This window comes from Aulonocara stuartgranti (assembly GCF_965226115.1).
Source record: "Aulonocara stuartgranti genome assembly, chromosome: 12".
In the NCBI taxonomy this organism is placed as follows: domain Eukaryota; kingdom Metazoa; phylum Chordata; class Actinopteri; order Cichliformes; family Cichlidae; genus Aulonocara; species Aulonocara stuartgranti.
In genome coordinates, this window is record NC_138948.1 from 21,235,178 (window position 1) to 21,253,344 (window position 18,167).

The window sequence follows — 18,167 nt, forward strand, 5'->3', positions numbered from 1 at the left end:
GTACCTATGCTGTATCATCTAGAGTTAAATAAATGTTGAATGCCATCTGTGTTATTTAGCTATTGATTCTATGCTACCATGAAAGCACAGTTGCATTTTCTTTTATTATGCCCCTATGAGTGCAGACTTACCTAAAGAGCCACCTGCTGTAAGCTGAGAATTACTTAACAATTCATCCGTGAACTGTTTGTTACTCTTTCATGAATTTCAACCAGACATATCTGCTTGTGTGGCGCTCTTTCCATTGTTATAGTAAAAGAAAAATGCACCCACCAGACACTTTATTAGGTACACCTGTTTAACACAAATATCTAATCAGTGAAGCACATGGCAGAAACCCTAATAAGACTTTGGTACTGTCCCTTTATGACCATAATGTACCCATCTTCTAATGGCTGCTTCCAGCTCAATAATGAACATAACGATGAGTTCACTGTACTCAAATCAGGTCCAGACTCACCAGATCGCATTCCAATAGAGAACCTTTGAGATATGATAGAATAGGCGATTCACATCTTCAAGGTGTAGCTGGTAAATCTGCAGCGTCTGTGTGATTCTATCATGTTAATAAGGTGTCAAAAGTGCAATGATTAATGTTTTATGTTTGCTACTATTGTAGCTTATTTTCTTCCAATTCAACCCCCAAACTCTGTTATGCTGTGTTTTTCACTTTCTGCATTAGTCACATGCAATTTTCTAAACAGATTTGGTTGCTGCATAATCATGATTGTTGTCATGATGTCATGATCATTATAGATTTTCTAAACTATGTTAGGTTTGGTTTATTTACCTCACCAGGCATGTGCATAGCTTAATATCTGAATGCTGTTGATTCACATTGTTTTATCTTGTAATGAGCTATGAGTCACTTTACGTTTGCTACTTTTTGCAGGTTGGAGCTTCAGCATGGGTTCAGCATACCAGTTTCACAGTTGGAGGGTGTTTGTCGTCGTCTGCGCCCTACCCTGTGTGTGCGCTGTGGTGGCACTTACCTTTATGCCTGAAAGTCCCAGGTTTTACCTCGAGGTAACGAGACCTTCTGATTTTTAGCAGACTAAACCTATTTTAGTCTGCGCCTCCTGAATGTGCTGCATCAGTTCGTATCCCAGAGAATGCCTTGTCATGGTGCTGTGTTGTCCTCAACTGTCATCAGTTTTACATTCAGCATCTTTCAGACAAATTGAGATTACTTGGACATTTCCCAGCAGATGTTTAATCAGACAAAAACAGTGTGAGTCATTCAGTGCTGTTGGAGGCCTGTGTATGTGGAAAATAGAAGCTCAGAGATCTGTGACAGTAGGTTTGCCGCTCCAGCATAATTATCCTTTGAAGTGAAATGAGTCACCATTGTCGTGACTGTCATCATTTTGCCCTATCTTGGAGAAATCAAAGGCTTGTATTTATGCACCTGAGCAGCCTGCTGCTGCTGATCCCATGAGTTTATCTTGTCGTCTCTCTTCCTTACTTTCCTTGCTTGACAGGTGGGGAAGCATGATGAAGCCTGGATGATCCTTAAACAGATTCACGACACCAACATGAGAGCGCGTGGGCAACCTGAGAAAGTCTTCACTGTGAGTGTTGTTTCTGCAGTGCTGGGTTTCCTGACGCTTAAAGAAGTAAAGAGGCTTATATTCTGCCACCACTGGGACAGATTTTAACGCTTTCACCGTGCAGGATCACATCTGAATTATGATGGTTCTGAAAGCTGTTTTGTGTCATTCAGGCTTATTTGCAGCATGAGCTCCACTTTGGGAAAGCCGCTTAGTCAACATGTTTCCTGAATTGATCCTATGCTATTGAACACACCGTTTATATTCACCCTTTTTATACTGGTTTGATTTTTTTTTCCATAATTCTGTTCATTAAATTTTTAAAGATAAACAAACAAGCAAAATGCAAAAACCAAACAGAATGAATCCAATGCATGTACTTTAGGTCCAGAAATGTGTCAGTTTCCCATGTCAAAGTTCCAGTCAGCTCTCCCTTCCATTCATGCAACGTACAAGTTCTCCCAAATTTACAATTAGAGAGTTCCACATGGAAATAGAACGAGGATCATCTCCGACCCCCTTCACCATTATGGCTTTCCTCACTAGCATTAAAAGAGACTCAATCACAGCCTCTTTTAAGAGAGGTGGGAATCTTCTCAAGCAGACAGAGTAGCAGGTTTGTTGAAATCTGCTGACCTATTGCTGTACTGTCACAGCTGTTCAGAAGCTGATTTGATTTTTAATGCTGTGTAGGTGTAGTTTTATTCTAGAAATAAATGAAAGGCTATGATATTGCACAACAATGTCAGTAATTCAATGTTAACTTATTGTAAAGTAATACAGATGTTATTCTTATACTGTTTTCCAATATTCCAGGTAAACAGGATCAAAACTCCACGGCAGTTGGATGAATTTGTTGAAATGGAATCAGAATCTGGCAACCCAGTTTCCAAGGCTTTCTTCAGGATAAAGGCTGAAGTTCGTGGGGTAAATATTTGTCTTTTTATTTGATTATAGTTAATTTTTAACTATAATTAATTTTATTGTAAATTCCTGCTTTTATAAATAACTTAAACCTTCCTAAATTCACTAATGCTAATTTCAGCTGCTAAGCAAATGTGTAAACCGGAAAACTATAGAGCCACCTTAAACCTTCCTCAATAAATTAAAACTGTTGTTTGAGTGTGACGACATAACCTTTTTGACTCCTTGTCAAAAGTGTCTAAGATTTGAGTAACAGAAATATCAAATCAAGTAGGGCGGGGCTACAGTTTATGTAATACCAATTCAAACCACAAGACGGTGCAACAATTCAGTGCGACTTTTCTTTAACTAGGCAAGTCGCCGATAACAAAACCTTATTTATAAACAGCTGCATGGTGGAAATGGAAATAGGGCTAAAAAGAAGTATCGAAAGTCAAAAGCAGCAGCACATATCAGAGAACATCTCAACACCCTCTCTGGTAGCACACTGCCCCCTGGTGGAGAAGATTTCAGTTAAGTTGTGTACTAGGCCATTACAAAAAGTACCTTTAATTATATTTGTTTTCCTTATTATTCCACTGTACCAAATCCTGATGCCTATTCTAATAGAGCTCTTGTCTCTTTTTAGATCTATCTGAACCTTATGAAGTGTTTCAACTACCCAATGCGAGAAAACATGTTGCGACTGGCCATAGTGTGGTTCACGCTGTCATTCGGGTGAGATTTGTCAGTTTTGTCATAGAAAAATCAGACAAGTTTCTGTGGTCAGATAATAGCTCTAGGCAGTCTGTTTTGTTGGCACATTGCATTTCTGTCATCTTGAGCGCTGCTGTGTAGAAGTTGCACAGTCTCAAAATCAATCACTGTCTCCCTGCCCCACGGATCAATACAGTTTCATTGGTGTCTCTGTGGATACAGAGGTGGACCTGCGTGCATGTGTGGAGGAGACAAGACAGGAGGCAGCCAGTTGATTTTTTAAAGCACAAGTATCTTCTGGATTTCTAATGTGTCTGTCTATCTATTTATTGTTTTGTCAGGTCTCACTCTAACACGAACAACCTCTCGTTGATGAACCGATCAGCTGATTTTTTAGATCCAACTATCAACATGTCCCTCTGATTGCAGATATTATGGCCTGTCAGTCTGGTTCCCTGATGTCATTAAACACCTGCAGGCCGATGAGTATGCCTCTAAAGTGAAGATCCATAACAATGAACGCATCGAAGGCATCACCTTCAACTTCACCCTGGAGAACCAGATACACAAAAATATTCTCTTCATTAACGACCAGTAAGACAATTCAGTTTCATCATCATAATAATAATAATAATAATAATAATAATAATAATAATAATAACAATGATGATGATGGAGGCAAATTTGTTATGCACAACTGATAAAATGTTACATGCTGCAATTAAAGTGATAAAGTGCATAAAATATCACCACTAGACATCAGCAGATTGCAGTCAACTGAATTCTGTTTTACTCCTTTACTTACTCCTCATAGTTCAAGTGCTAAATCCTAGCTACAGTAGCTGCTGTTGGACAAACATTTTAGTCAGAAAGAGTTCAAAAACAGCTTCTTTGCCACTGCTGCTGTTAGTCAGTGTTAGCTGCTGTTAGGTTTGGGGTCAGTCAAACTTTCTTTGAAATGGATTCAACATTGCTGGACTCAAACACTTAGTTTGATTACATTCTCACACTGTTTGAGAGTTTGCTCGCTGTTTATCTGACAGGAAGTGTCATTTTTAGGACACTCGAGCGTTGGCATAACGTTAGCTTATAACCAGATGTTGTTGCATAACTTTCTCTTTGTGAGCTGTCAGCGCCGTTCACATGTATTTTTCATGAATTAATTGTAACATTTATAAGAACCCATCCATTTGTTGGAAGACTTAATTGCACATAAATATAATATTCTTGTTTTCTATTAAATAACTTAAAAAAATGACTGATTGTACCTTTAAAGTTAACATATTTCTGTTACTTCAGCTTTGTCAATATGAAGCTGAAGTCTGTCACCTTCATTGACTCCACCTTTCGTAACTGCTACTTTGATGATGTGACATCAGTGGGCTCCTTCTTCAGGAACTGTACCTTCATTGACACGTTCTTCTTTAACACAGGTGAGGCATGACTACACAGGTAAACTCTTATGTTTTGTCATTTCTAATACACCATCTATAATCTTAACATGGGAAAGTTTTTGGTTTTTTTGCTTCTCTGGGCAGATATCGATGAATCTAAATTAATTGATGGCACAGAGGTGATCAACAGTACATTTACCCACAACAAGACAGGGTGCCAGATGACTTTTGATGATGACTACAGCGCCTACTGGGTTTACTTCATCAACTTTCTGGGGACCCTGGCTGTTCTTCCTGGCAACATCGTGTCTGCTCTCCTTATGGATAAAATTGGGCGTCTCTCTATGTTAGGTAGGAAAGTAAGACCTGGCTCTTTGGTAACACTATGGGTGTGTCAACTTTTACTCTTCTTTTGAATATGTGTGTATGTCCTCAGGTGGCTCCATGATCCTATCAGGCATCAGCTGTTTTTTCCTGTGGTTCGGCACCAGTGAATCCATGATGATTTTCATGTTGTGCCTTTATAATGGCCTCAGCATCTCTGCCTGGAACTCCCTGGATGTTGTCACCACCGAGTCCTTCCCTACTGTCAGGAGGTAACAGGACAAACGTGTTTTTTTCTTATAGATAACATTGTTGTATACACTTGTGTATAAAATAGGGCCTAATTCATCCAATTTATGAGAGTAACATGTTTCTGTTTTCGTTTTTTGATTTTCTCTCCCAGGGGAACAGGCTTTGGGTTCTGTAATGCTCTGTGTAAGCTGGCAGCAGTTCTAGGGAACCTGATTTTTGGCTCTCTTGTTGGCATTACCAAGGCCATTCCTATCCTCATGGCGTCATCAGTGCTTGTTGGGGGGGGCCTGGTTGGACTACGGCTGCCTGACACTCGGGCGAATGTCCTCATGTAACACTAGTGTAGCAGTGCTCACCTGGGCTAAAATCTGGATGTGAGAGTCCTAGAGAAACGTTTTGAGGAAGCAGTGCAGCTGGCTTGGTTTTTTATACATATCTTAACACACATCTCAAAGCTCGCTGATGTATAAATGGTGAAGCAAAACCGCAAACACACCTTTTCACAATGTGTCTGATGCAAACCTTGTGAGGTGATAAGTTCAACATTTTGTGAATCATTCACCTACAGAGTTCTCGTTAGAGTTTGGTTTGTTGAGGTTGCACCTTCTAGCTGCAGTCATTGCTTATGTGGTAAAACTGCATGGTTAAAATCTGAAGGCTTTTAATATTGATACAGTCTTATTAAGCCAATCCAGATGGATAGAAAAGTGCAAAAACAAGCTGTAATGAGCACAGCCAACCTGCTGTGTGACAACGCAGGGACTAGATGATCAGACAGTTCATACTCGTGACACAGCTGTATGACAGCTGGCTTGCCCACAGAACCAACTATCAGTACACAGACCATGTGTGCCGATAGTCATCATACAGAAATAAATATAAAGAAAAACATGCAGCAGGTACCTCATTTGCAAAGGTGAGATACATATATCTAATTATTTTCACTCGCTTGCATCTAACATCAGTCTGCTGTATTTAGATCAGTGTCATATTTGCTCCTATATCAGCAACCTTCACAAAGAAGCCCATTTACATCAGAGACCAAGCCCTTTGCACTACTTACCCAACCAAGAATCAAAAAGGCCATATAGAAACACTTTTCCTGTATCAATAATTGTATGTCACGTTGAATATGAACATGGAAATTTTTATTTTCTGCTGTGTGTTTGTGAAAGCCAAAAATAATGATTTGTTCCTTTTGTCCAAATCTCTATGTGGTATTATTATTATTATTATTATTATTATTTTAAAAAAGCTCTAAGAGGAGCTATCCTTCTGATTTAGCTTTGTGTTGGATCCTGCTTGTGGCAGTAACATGTCATGCTGCTTCCTTTCAAAAATACTGAATGGCCTTTTTTAATGTGCCTCTCCTTGACTGGAGCAGATGCCCGTAGTCATGTGCTGTCCAAAGGTTTTAAGGAACAGACAGAAACTGAACAGGCATTAGATTAAAAAAAAAGAATAAGTAATTTTATGTACATATGTAAAATATGTCACAGATATTGATTCATTTTTGGTCTTAATGTCATGTTTTTTGTTAGACATACGTATTTTGCTAAAACTTTTGTTTCCTTCTCTCCTGCAAAAATGTCACTGCTATACCAATCGTATCATCAAGATATGACCTGTGGTGTTAGTTACCATGCAAGACGGCAAAATAATAATGTAGATAACAACCACCTCGTTATGACGGCGGATTGGTGCAGCTCATAACATTTTTTTAAATGCATCTTAATTTAATCAAAATTAACCCCATTTTTGTTGGTTATAGTCGTTATATTCACAGTTGTACAAAACTGAAACTTCTAGGGAACATTAATCTTTTACCTCTCATTAGACTTGATCTCACTGGCCACTTGGTTAGATACACCTATTTATCTTTAGTCAAGACGACCTGATCAAGCACACACTGATTATCAGAAGGAAGATGAAAGACGATCTAAGTGACTTTGAACATGGCATGGTTGTTGGTACCAGAAAGGCTGGTCTTAGTATTTTAAAAAACTGCTGACCTACTGGGATTTTCCCCACACAACCCTCTCTAGGGTTTACAAAGAATGGCCTGAAAAAAAAGAAGAGAAAATACCTTGTTGATGTTGAGTTCAAGGAGAAGGGCACGGCTGCTTTGAGCTGATGATGAAGCAGATGAGACTATAGCAGCAGAAGACTGCATGTGGTGTCACTCTTGTCAACTAACAACAGGAAACTAAGATTACAATTCACATGAGCTCACCAAAATTGGACAACAAAATTGCCTGGTCTAATGAGTCTCGAATTTGGCATAAACAACATGGAAGCATGGATCCATCCTTCATTACATCAGTGTGTCAGGCTGCTGGTGGTGTAATAGTGTGATGAAATTTTCATAGTACCAACTGAGCATCAGTCTACCTGAGTATTGTTGCTGATCATGTCCGTCCCTTTATGACCACAATGTACCCATCTACTGATGGCTGTTTTCAGCAAAGCTCATATCATCTCAAACCAATTTGAGGTGATATGAGTTATTGTACAGCATGTCTTTGACCTCAATGCACATCATGATGAAGATAATAAAATAAAGATATCAGGAAAAAAATTTGATGCCGTCCCTCCCCCCAGATTCAGTTGCTCTCAGTTTTGAATAATAAACGTGTGTATTGTATTTTCTGTGGTGTTAGCTAACCTTAACCTGCATTTCTCTGTATTTGTGGCATCTGTAACTTCAGTGTGGACCTGGTTTGTGTCTGTGCTGCAGGTGGCTCTCTCTCAGCTACTCAAAAAAACAAAAACTGTACTGTACTTGTGCACATCATTGCCAGAATATGTAAAATAAGTTGGAAAGTGAAGTCTGCTGCTATTGTGCAACATATTTTTTGAGCACATATATATAATTTAAATATTTTTAAAACAAAAGTATGACATACAGAATCTAAATTACAAAAAAACAAAACAAAACAAAAAAACTTGCCCAGCAATATTGACCTATGTCAGTAGCAAAGAATATCAGAAGGAGTCATCAGTATGAATGAAAAACCTGCATTGTTGTACCGGAGAAGTAATATTACCTAACATGTTGGTGTATTTAGGGATTTTGATTATATGTACTGTATTTGTGTGTATGCAAAAGACAGCGAGTCTGAGAGGGAGAGTGTGTGTGGGCTTGTGTATGTAACCATGAATGTAAATATTATGTACATATCAAAGCTGATGTTAGTGAAGTTTCTGGGTTAAATGTTTCAGCTCCTTGAGGGGACACGTGTGTCTCCGGCTTCGTCCAAGCGATAAGTCCATATACTGTATCTCTGTTGTACATCCGCTGGTCCTCAGCTTTTACCTGCTACTCTGTGCGTGCGTGGTTGTGTATGCGTTACACTTGCATGTACGTAAGAAAACTTGCGTTCTTTTATGCTCAACTTTTTTTCATTATTATAAATTCTTCTGGGAGAAAATGATGACAATATTAAGATTTTTGTTGAGGAAAACGTGAATGTATCACTCGTATGTTTTGTTCATCTATTTTTGAGGGGAGGGGGGATAGCCAGATGTGTGTCAACAATAAAGTTGTGAGTACTAATTGTGAAGGGCCTGAGGGATGACTGAGCTTGATGTTCAGTGGTCAGCAAGTGTGAGAAAATGTGAAGATGTATTTGCCAAATATTCAATTCCCTGTGATTGATGTTAGAAACTGGAAAAGCAGGGATTGCAGACTGTGCTGCTTTTGAACATATATAATAAAACTTATGTTCTCTAGAAAGTTACTCTTCTGTGTCATGCTTGTGCTAAACCTCAGATTAATATTAATACTGATGCTCCTGTAAACATCATTTATGTGCATAAGACAACATAAGCCTTAAATTTATGTGCATGTAGTAAGTTTAACTAAACAGTAATAGTTTAGAAAGGCTATAAAGTTCAGTTTTTGGAGAAACTCTTTGAGAGAGTGCAGCATTTACACTCATTTTTGACGCAATAGTGGGCGGGTGTGTTTATGGACAGTGCTAGAGCCAAAGAGTGGACAGGCCACTCCAAACTCATGGGATGTTTGGGGACACCTACACAATCGCTCCAAATTCCATGAGCGGGTGAAGCACATACTTAGAAAACTGAAGTTACAACCACTAGCTACTTTTTCTGCAGGTCTTTTGCTGAACGACTGCTTTACTGTCCCTTTTGCCATGTGGAGACATTAAAGCAGCACAAGCATCCATTAAATTCTAATAATATTACAGTTTTCAGCAGTTATATAACACTACATGACAGTTCAGCCCACAGAAGAAAATAACAAGAGGATATACAAAAACAAAAATAATAAAAGATGATGCCACAGAGAAAAAAAGAATACATAAATAGAAAAATGTAACAGTTGTTGTGCCAACCCAGTAAAAGATATGGTTTTAATGTGGCCTCCACATCAAAAATTGTGTGGATGTAATCTTTTTCATTTCATTGTACCACAATGGAAACCGTTTCCAACATTTTGCATACCTGCCAAATGAATACATGCAGATAAACACGTGGTTAGAGTAACTGTGTCCTCGAGGTAATGCTGCCTCCTAGTGGCCAAAATCGAGGACGTGAATCATTGCAATAGCTGCCAATGATTAATGTATAAAGAGTCGGTATAGACTCTTCTGTATACAGACTTCTTTTGGCTGCTCCCTTTTGGGGGGTACCACAGTGGGTCATCTGCCTCACTCTCACCCTATTTCACGCATCCTCCTCGATCACACCAACGCGCTGTATCTCCTCCTTCACTGCATCCATGAATCTTATCTGCAGTTTTCCTCTTTTCCTCCTGCCTGGCAGCTCTATGTTTAACATCCTCCACATGTCCAAAACTTCTCAGACTTGTCTCCCTAACTCTGTCTCCAAACTGCTCAGCCTGAGCCGTCTCTCTTATCTACTCATTTCTAATCACTCCCAAAGAAGATCTTAACATCAACTCTGCTGCTTCCAGCTCCACCTCTTTACGTCAATGCCACCACCAAACTTTACATCACTGCACAACTCACAACCATCTTTTAAACGGTCTCTTTCATTTTTGCTGCTATTCATTTGTCAAAAATCACCCAACACTCTTCATGTCTCCCCGCCTCCAGGTATTTAAACTTATCCACGTTCACTTCCTCTACTACCTCTCCTAGCATCTTCACTGTCACACCCACCCTCTCATCCACACACAGATATTCTGTCACAGATATTGTTTTTTTTTACTCCAGAGCATACCTACACCTCCAGACCACAATGTTGTCTATAAAGATCATAGTCCACAGAGGCTCCTGCCTGACCTTGCCTGCCAGTATGTCCATCAGCCCCGCAAACAACTCGTCTCTGTCTCGCTGTCCTCATACAGTCTAAAAGTTTTAATTGATTTTAGAAAGATTTTTTACGCAATAATATCTTGAAGTGATATTTTTAACCTCCCACGATGGCCTTTTATGATAAGAACACGTTGTACTAGTAAGTTTATATCAGGAAACCCGGTACCGGTCCGTGAGTCATTTGGTACCGGGCCGCGAGAGTGAGACTCGGGTGTGAAATGTATGGTTTTCAGGGGTTTTATCGGTTTTTAGCGTTATTTTGTTATCGTTTTTTCGTTAACTTGGTTTTCCTGGGTCTTTTCACGTGTGTTATGAATAAATCTTATTTTTTTCGGTACCGGTCACCGGTACTAGTTTTATTTTGTTGTATTTATCCGCGACACCTTAAAGGCCGGTCCGTGAAAATATTGTCGGGCACAAACCGGTCCGTGGCGCAAAAAAGGTTGGGGACCGCTGGTTTATATGACTTGTGGCATCAACTTTGCATACAAAAGCGAAACCTGAACTTTTATGCAAATTAGAGGACGTTAAAAAAAACCCTGTAAAGACACACCCAAGGCAGGGTTGTCTAAGAGAAAAAAAAACATTAAAATAACAAATAATGAAAGCACCAGGCAGAATTAAACATTCACAATTTACCATCTTAAAAATTAAAATAATAATAATACTAATAAAAACAGTTAAAGCTCTGCCCAGACTCACCTTATCACCAGCAGGTGGTGCAAGGTGCTAAAGCTCCGTCAGCGTTCCCGTCAATCATTGCAGCTCAGAGCTGAGCGGGGCAAGAGCACCGACCAGGAGCACTTCGTTCAGGAGGCACCACAAGCTGTGCACACCATGGGGTTCGTCTGCTGCAAGGCACAGTTAGCACTTTCATGAAACTTCTGGACACAGCTGTGCCTATTTTTTTCTCTCCATATACATCACTATTATTTTTCTTCCCCCAGTTACCAGTTAGTTTATTCACATCTGTATCTGCCGAGAGGCGCGGTCGCCGGGTAACTTCAACGTTAACTTAAGTTATTTCCAGTTGAGACGAGTTCACGGGTGGAGGAAACGAGGCAGGATGTACCATGAAGAGACCGCAGCGTTACACAGGCCACGCTATGGAAGTAAGTGAGATCGTGTTTGATTGTTTTAGAGCTAAAAAAGCTACTGACTCCTACCCCAACGTGGGTTGGTTGCGAGGATGAGGACGAGCTAACGTTTCGGTGCCTTCGCGGGGATGTTTGCTGAGCAACAGGTGGGTGAGCTGCACCACTAGCTGCGGGATACCTTCAGTAGGTGTGGCTGGCCCTGACGGTGCGCTTAAAATGCGGATGAAGAGTGGCTATTAGAGGTTTTAGGTGAAAGAAACCACATCCTGGATGCTTCAATAATACTACTAATAGTTATTTGAGACCTAGTTTTCTCCCGTCGCCTCTCACAGGTGGCCCTAAACGCAGCACAATGATTTTTTTAATCTGTTTATTTGACAGTGGACGCCAACATAAGGCGTTTTTCTCACAGGTTAACCATTAACTTGAGCTTTCTGCTGCCGCTGTCACATGTGCAGCCTAACCCCGTGAGCACGCCAAGAATTTAACCGAGTCCACTGACAATAAACACAGGTAGGTTTACTGTAGATAGCATGTCTGTGGGCAAAGTACAGCTTTGAGAATAGGCAGTATTACCCCCAGTGCTGTTTTTTTTTTCTTCTTCTTTCTGTAGCATCTGACTTGAATCATTATATTTTATTGATTATATCTTGCTACTGTGAATCAATAAGAAGTGTGTCTCCAGATAAGAGAGAGTAGTATGCTGCAAACTCTCTAAGATATGGGTCCAAACAAGTCCAAATTTGTTGGCCCCAAATCACAAAGTTGTCCTTCAACTGCGCTTTAATTTGCAAGTGCTGCTGTGGGACCCCGAGGCAAATCTATTCATGTATTTCATACTGACCTGAGTTTATTGATTTGGCTTGGATACAATGGATGAACCAAAAAAAAAAACACAAAGCCTCCCTTGAATCGTAGCCCGCCAAAAGGTTGCGTAGAATAACCCTGCAGCTAAACAAAAGCATGAGTCATAATCACAGGGACTATAACTCAGGTCCGGTGATCTTGTGACACACAAAAGCAACAGACCCATCCTGATAGTTAAATATAACACAGTGCAAGAGCGTAGACAGGCTCTTCCAGGAAGTGTGTGAGTGTGTCACTAGAGGTAGTGTGTAATGGCTGCGCTGGGGCTTCTGTGCCTGACATACGTTTTCATCTGCATCTGTCTTCTGCACAGCTGGACCACAAATCTGTGGTTGGACCCTTGGATGCGGTGCTCAAGAGACTAGAAAACATTTCGCCTAAATAGCGGGACAATTACGTCTGTAGAGATGTGGTTGGCCCGTGCTTCTCCTCGCATGCGAGTATTATTTGCCAAGCCTCTGCTGAGACTTGGCGAACAAATGTCTCTGCAGGTGGCTGTTGAATAGACAAGTTTAACAGAGTGTGCTTTAGAGTTTTAAAATATTCAGGCTAGAAAAGGGTTTAATGACCTACATATGAAGTTGGTTTGGCATGATTGGTAGAATACAGTGAGGCAAAAAAGTATTTAGTCAGCCACCGATTGTGCAAGTTCCCCCACTTAAAATGATGACAGAGGTCAGTAATTTGCACCAGAGGTACACTTCAACTGTGAGAGACAGAATGTGAAAAAAAAAAATCCATGAATCCACATGGTAGGATTTGTAAAGAATTTATTCGTAAATCAGGGTGGAAAATAAGTATTTGGTCAATAACAAAAATACAACTCAATACTTCATAACATAACCTTTGTTGGCAATAACAGAGGTCAAACGTTTACTATAGGTCTTTACCAGGTTTGCACACACAGTAGCTGGTATTTTGGCCCATTCCTCCATGCAGATCTTCTCGAGAGCAGTGATGTTTTGGGGCTGTCGCCGAGCAACACGGACTTTCAACTCCCGTCACTGATTTTCTATGGGGTTGAGGTCTGGAGACTGGCTAGGCCACTCCAGGACTTTCAAATGCTTCTTACGGAGCCACTCCTTTGTTGCCCGGGCGGTGTGTTTTGGATCATTGTCATGTTGGAAGACCCAGCCTCGTTTCATCTTCAAAGTTCTCACTGATGGAAGGAGGTTTTGGCTCAAAATCTCACGATACATGGCCCCATTCATTCTGTCCTTAACACGGATCAGTCGTCCTGTCCCCTTGGCAGAAAAACAGCCCCATAGCATGATGTTTCCACCCCCATGCTTCACAGTAGGTATGGTGTTCTTGGGATGCAACTCAGTATTCTTCTTCCTCCAAACACGACGAGTTGAGTTTATACCAAAAAGTTCTACTTTGGTTTCATCTGACCACATGACATTCTCCCAATCCTCTGCTGTATCATCCATGTGCTCTCTGGCAAACAGACGGGCCTGGACATGCACTGGCTTCAGCAGCGGAACACGTCTGGCACTGCGGGATTTGATTCCCTGCCGTTGTAGTGTGTTGCTGATGGTGACCTTTGTTACTTTGGTCCCAGCTCTCTGCAGGTCATTCACCAGGTCCCCCCGTGTGGTTCTGGGATCTTTGCTCACCGTTCTCATGATCATTTTGACCCCACGGGATGAGATCTTGTGTGGAGCCCCAGATCGAGGGAGATTATCAGTGGTCTTGTATGTCTTCCATTTTCTGATGATTGCTCCCACAGTTGATTTTTTTCACACCAAGCTGCTTGCCTATTGTAGATTCACTCTTCCCAGTCTGGTGCAGGTCTACAATACTTTTCCTGGTGTCCTTCGAAAGCTCTTTGGTCTTGGCCATGGCGGAGTTTGGAGTCTGACTGTTTGAGGTTGTGGACAGGTGTCTTTTATACAGATGATGAGTTCAAACAGGTGCCATTCATACAGGTAACGAGTGGGGGACAGAAAAACTTCTTACAGAAGACGTTACAGGTCTGTGAGAGCCAGAGATTTTCCTTGTTTGAGGTGACCAAATACTTATTTTCCACCCTAATTTACGAATAAATTCTTTACAAATCCTACCATGTGGATTCATGGATTTTTTTTTCACATTCTGTCTCTCACAGTTGAAGTGTACCTCTGGTGCAAATTACTGACCTCTGTCATCATTTTAAGTGGGGGAACTTGCACAATCGGTGGCTGACTAAATACTTTTTTGCCCCACTGTATATGCAATGTGGGCATAAAATTGAACAAAACTACAGTAAAGTCAGGATTCTAAACTGGCTTTTGTAGCTTTTGTTTTAGGATCTCTGTGAATAGAAAAGTTTGCACTTGGCCCAGGTGTGCAGTAACTTAGTGGTTGCAGATTATGGCAAAACCGTCTTTAAAAAAGAGTCATGTTAAACAGTTCCTAGAGGCTTACATCTGCAGGGCACCTGGCTTTATTTTACACTCGCAGAAACCTGCGAGTAAAAACTGTGCCTGTCCACGTGTACCATCAGCTGCTAGCCTGTATTTAAATGAAAAGGGAAAGATCTGTTCGTAAAAGGAGCCCCATAGCTTGAGATTTTCCCTTTTACTCAGCCAGAAATAAATAGATTTGATCGGATTAGAGCTGGTTAGGGAGTACGGCGTGGGGTGGGGTCTCGTTAAGCTGCAGGTGAAGGTCAACTCTCAGCAGAAGTCACTTGTCAGATCGGCACCCCGCCAAAGCCAGTTTAAAAACCATAAAATAAAAAGACTATTTCATCTCTCACGGCAGGGTTTACTGAAGCATGAAGTGGAGTTTTTAAACACATCAGCTCATAGTAATTAAAAAAAAAGACTTATTTTTATGTATGTTTGGTATCAGCACTTCTGTTCAGGTGCCGTTTTAACCTATACCTTCAATGTTAGTGTAATAAAACACCATCCTCGAGGAGACCGCTTTCTGTGGTACTGATTCTTTACAACCTGGAGGGAGACTGTGAAGACCCTCCCGATGTGTGTCACGGTTGCGAGTGCAACTTTTGCTGTGCCGTGTTTAAAATAACCTTGTGTATGCAAAAATGTTGTCATGCTTGTGACAACTTCCTGTATTGAGTATGACGCACACATGAATACCAGTGACACAGCTCCTAAGGAGGCCCGAGCTATAGTTAAGTATTAGCTTGACCTGTTCTTGTGCAGCTTTATGAAACAACCCTTTTCAACTGTAATTAAGAACAACAAGAATGGACAACACACTATGGAGTATGTTGCATAATGAAAAACGATGACAGTGATATAATCATAAGTGTTTTTTGTTTTTTTTCTTCCAGCCATTCAGGATGATGAGAGGTTGTCAGCAGAAGAGATGGATGAGAGGAGGCGGCAGAACATCGCCTACGAGTACCTGTGTCACCTAGAAGAAGCCAAACGGTAAGGTGGGCGTTAGATGGAGGGAGAAGCATTGTGCAGACAAAAGCCAGCTGCTTTTCTTTGTATTGTTTGCCTTGTCACAGTTCACACGGCATCTAGGATTTAAGTTGGGTGTGCTCTTGGTCAATCATTAGTTCTGTTTAATGTTTTTATACAAAGGTTTATGTGTTTAATGAACAGGAAATGGTTGTGAAATAAAGGAATGGAGTGAAAGTGAGGGCAGTCTTATGAGTAAGAGAGCAAATGTGTGTGGTTAACAGTGTTTGTAGTATTATGAAGCTGCAATGGTGGATAAAGGCTGAATCATCGTGGATGCAACATGATGACATGGAGGTGTAAACATTCCTAAGAGCACGTGTGATTAAATCTGGGGTGGTGCTGACTGAGTGGAAAGAGTGGCTCGTTATCCACTGTACTCTCATCTTAGCTTTTTTTTTTTTTCTCTAAAAGCTGAAATTATTTATTTATTTAAAAAAAAAAGAAGAAAAAGCTGTTTTCCAAAGCAAGCACAAATCTGATGAAGAGTCTTTGAGGTGCCTTAGCAAACCTGAAAGCGAACCACTTCCTGTCTTCTTCATGTTGGCATCCATCTGAACGGAAGAGGAAGTCTGATCATGTTTCTTCTAACACAGATTTGATAACCACACCCAGTCCCCAAGAGAGTATTTTCTTGGAGTCACTTTTCAGCTTAAATCCATTGCAGTCACTGTGGCCGAGTGTCGACTGCACATTTGCTTTACGTCCACATGCCCTCAGAGATTTGTTTCCCAGCTGAACTTTGACCCTGTAAAGACTGTTTGAATAGCCTATATTATCTGCTTATGACACAAGAGAGTTTAAGGGTTTGCAATAAGACTTAACTGAACACAGCTTCAGGCTTTCATCATAATCTGGTCACACCAATATGATGACACTTCAGTCTTTTTATAGCTGACAGGAAACACTTTAGCAGAAGGTAAACTGAACTGCATAGAGAACTTTTAGTGGGAAAGTTTTTGTATTAATACACCAGGTTAGCCTTTAAAAATACTATATTTAACTTTCTCAGTTTCCCTTTTAGCTTCCCCTTATTTAATCCTGGAGCTTGTGACACCTTTCAGCCATTGAATTGCACCTCCATTCTTTGAAATGTGTCAAGTTAGATTAGGATTAAGACAGACCTTTAACAAAGCTGTAAACCACAGAGGGCAGGGGATTAGGTTCTGGTCTCTGGAGTCAGGTGTAAGCAGTCACTGAAGTCAAGCAACCATGAGTAAGCAACCCAGTACACCTGAAGGCACAGTTTAATTAGCCCCCTTTTTAACAGTGGTAAAAACCAGTAAGGTTGGTGTCAGCAGATGACCCAGCATGCCTAACACGCCCGGGATCCTGAAGCTGCAGCAATTTCCCAATTTGTCATTTTAAACATTTTATTTACATGTCGTCTGTATAAAAGCCTAATGGGACAATTGGACAGACAAAAAACTGGAATCTTTCTGCAGCAAAGGGACTCAAAGGAAAAAAACAAACAAACAAACAGCTGGTGGGGTCAGTGACATTGTTATCTCTGACAGCATGTGGGATGGACAGACATGCTTTGTTTTAACAGTGCTTTGCTTGCAGTGCCTAATTAGTTTAGGTCAAACTCATAAAGGTTTAACTACCTGAATTGTTTCTGTTGTATGTTGCACATTAACTCGCACCTTAAATGAAACATCTGCTAATATTTCACAGGACGATTGCTTCATTTTAGCCAGACTTTTTTTTTTTTTTAAAACATCTATCAACTGACAAAAACGGATGTCAGTTAATAGACCCTCCCCCTCCCTCTCCCCAATTCACACACACAGTTGCACAGAAGATTCTGGAAGGAGACCTTGTACTCTCACCACAGAGTAAACAAATGGTGGTTTACATTTGTAGTTTTTCTGGATTGGGAGCTTTCTTGTTTGCTTTGATGCAGGATCGCTTGGAGGCCTAAATTGTCATGTTTGCTTTTTAGTTAACAGCATTACCCTAATCTTTGGATACATTTTAGCCTGAGATGTAAAATAAAATTCTGTATTTACAGACACACTGGCACACACAAAGACAACTCATGACATGCATGACTAAGCTCCATGACGTAAGCTTCCCAAAGCCACTGTTCAGTCAGAAATGCTGAAGCTGAAAGCAAAAGAGGATGGTAATCATGTGTTGAGGTGGGATAGACCTTTGTTCTAGAGTCCTGAAAGCTCTATTTTGTTTTAGCACTGTGAGCCACAGATTGGACAATAACAGGAAGGGATTTTTTTGGAGGGCTGTAAACAGCATCACCAGTTTGTCCTGCGTCAGGAGACAAGTTCTCCCGTCATTGTTTTAAGCACAGGAAGTGCTTCACAGGAGAGCTATGTAA

The 18,167-nt window shown here is 40.6% G+C and overlaps 2 protein-coding genes across 4 annotated transcripts in view; both read left to right on the top strand.

The window, feature by feature from the left end:
* The window catches only part of sv2ca (synaptic vesicle glycoprotein 2Ca), a 30,509-nt gene extending 21,652 nt beyond the window's left edge, over positions 1 to 8,857 (top strand). For both annotated transcript variants that reach the window (XM_082553664.1, XM_082553663.1), the window contains exons 5-13: positions 893 to 1,026; positions 1,482 to 1,571; positions 2,367 to 2,477; positions 3,103 to 3,191; positions 3,600 to 3,764; positions 4,470 to 4,603; positions 4,709 to 4,915; positions 5,001 to 5,160; positions 5,292 to 8,857. In XM_082553664.1, the coding sequence (XP_082409790.1) occupies positions 893 to 1,026; positions 1,482 to 1,571; positions 2,367 to 2,477; positions 3,103 to 3,191; positions 3,600 to 3,764; positions 4,470 to 4,603; positions 4,709 to 4,915; positions 5,001 to 5,160; positions 5,292 to 5,475 (1,274 nt within the window). In that variant the 3' untranslated portion in view covers positions 5,476 to 8,857. The remainder of the gene's footprint in view (positions 1 to 892; positions 1,027 to 1,481; positions 1,572 to 2,366; positions 2,478 to 3,102; positions 3,192 to 3,599; positions 3,765 to 4,469; positions 4,604 to 4,708; positions 4,916 to 5,000; positions 5,161 to 5,291) is intronic.
* A 2,302-nt stretch (positions 8,858 to 11,159) lies between these two features.
* iqgap2 (IQ motif containing GTPase activating protein 2) overlaps positions 11,160 to 18,167 on the top strand; it is a 38,683-nt gene continuing 31,675 nt past the window's right edge. The window contains exons 1-3 of one of the 2 annotated variants that reach the window (XM_082553660.1): positions 11,160 to 11,285; positions 11,391 to 11,555; positions 15,694 to 15,793. In XM_082553660.1, the coding sequence (XP_082409786.1) occupies positions 11,510 to 11,555; positions 15,694 to 15,793 (146 nt within the window). In that variant the 5' untranslated portion in view covers positions 11,160 to 11,285; positions 11,391 to 11,509. Of the gene's footprint in view, positions 11,556 to 15,693; positions 15,794 to 18,167 lie in introns of both variants that reach the window. The other variant, XM_082553659.1, reaches the window with a different exon arrangement.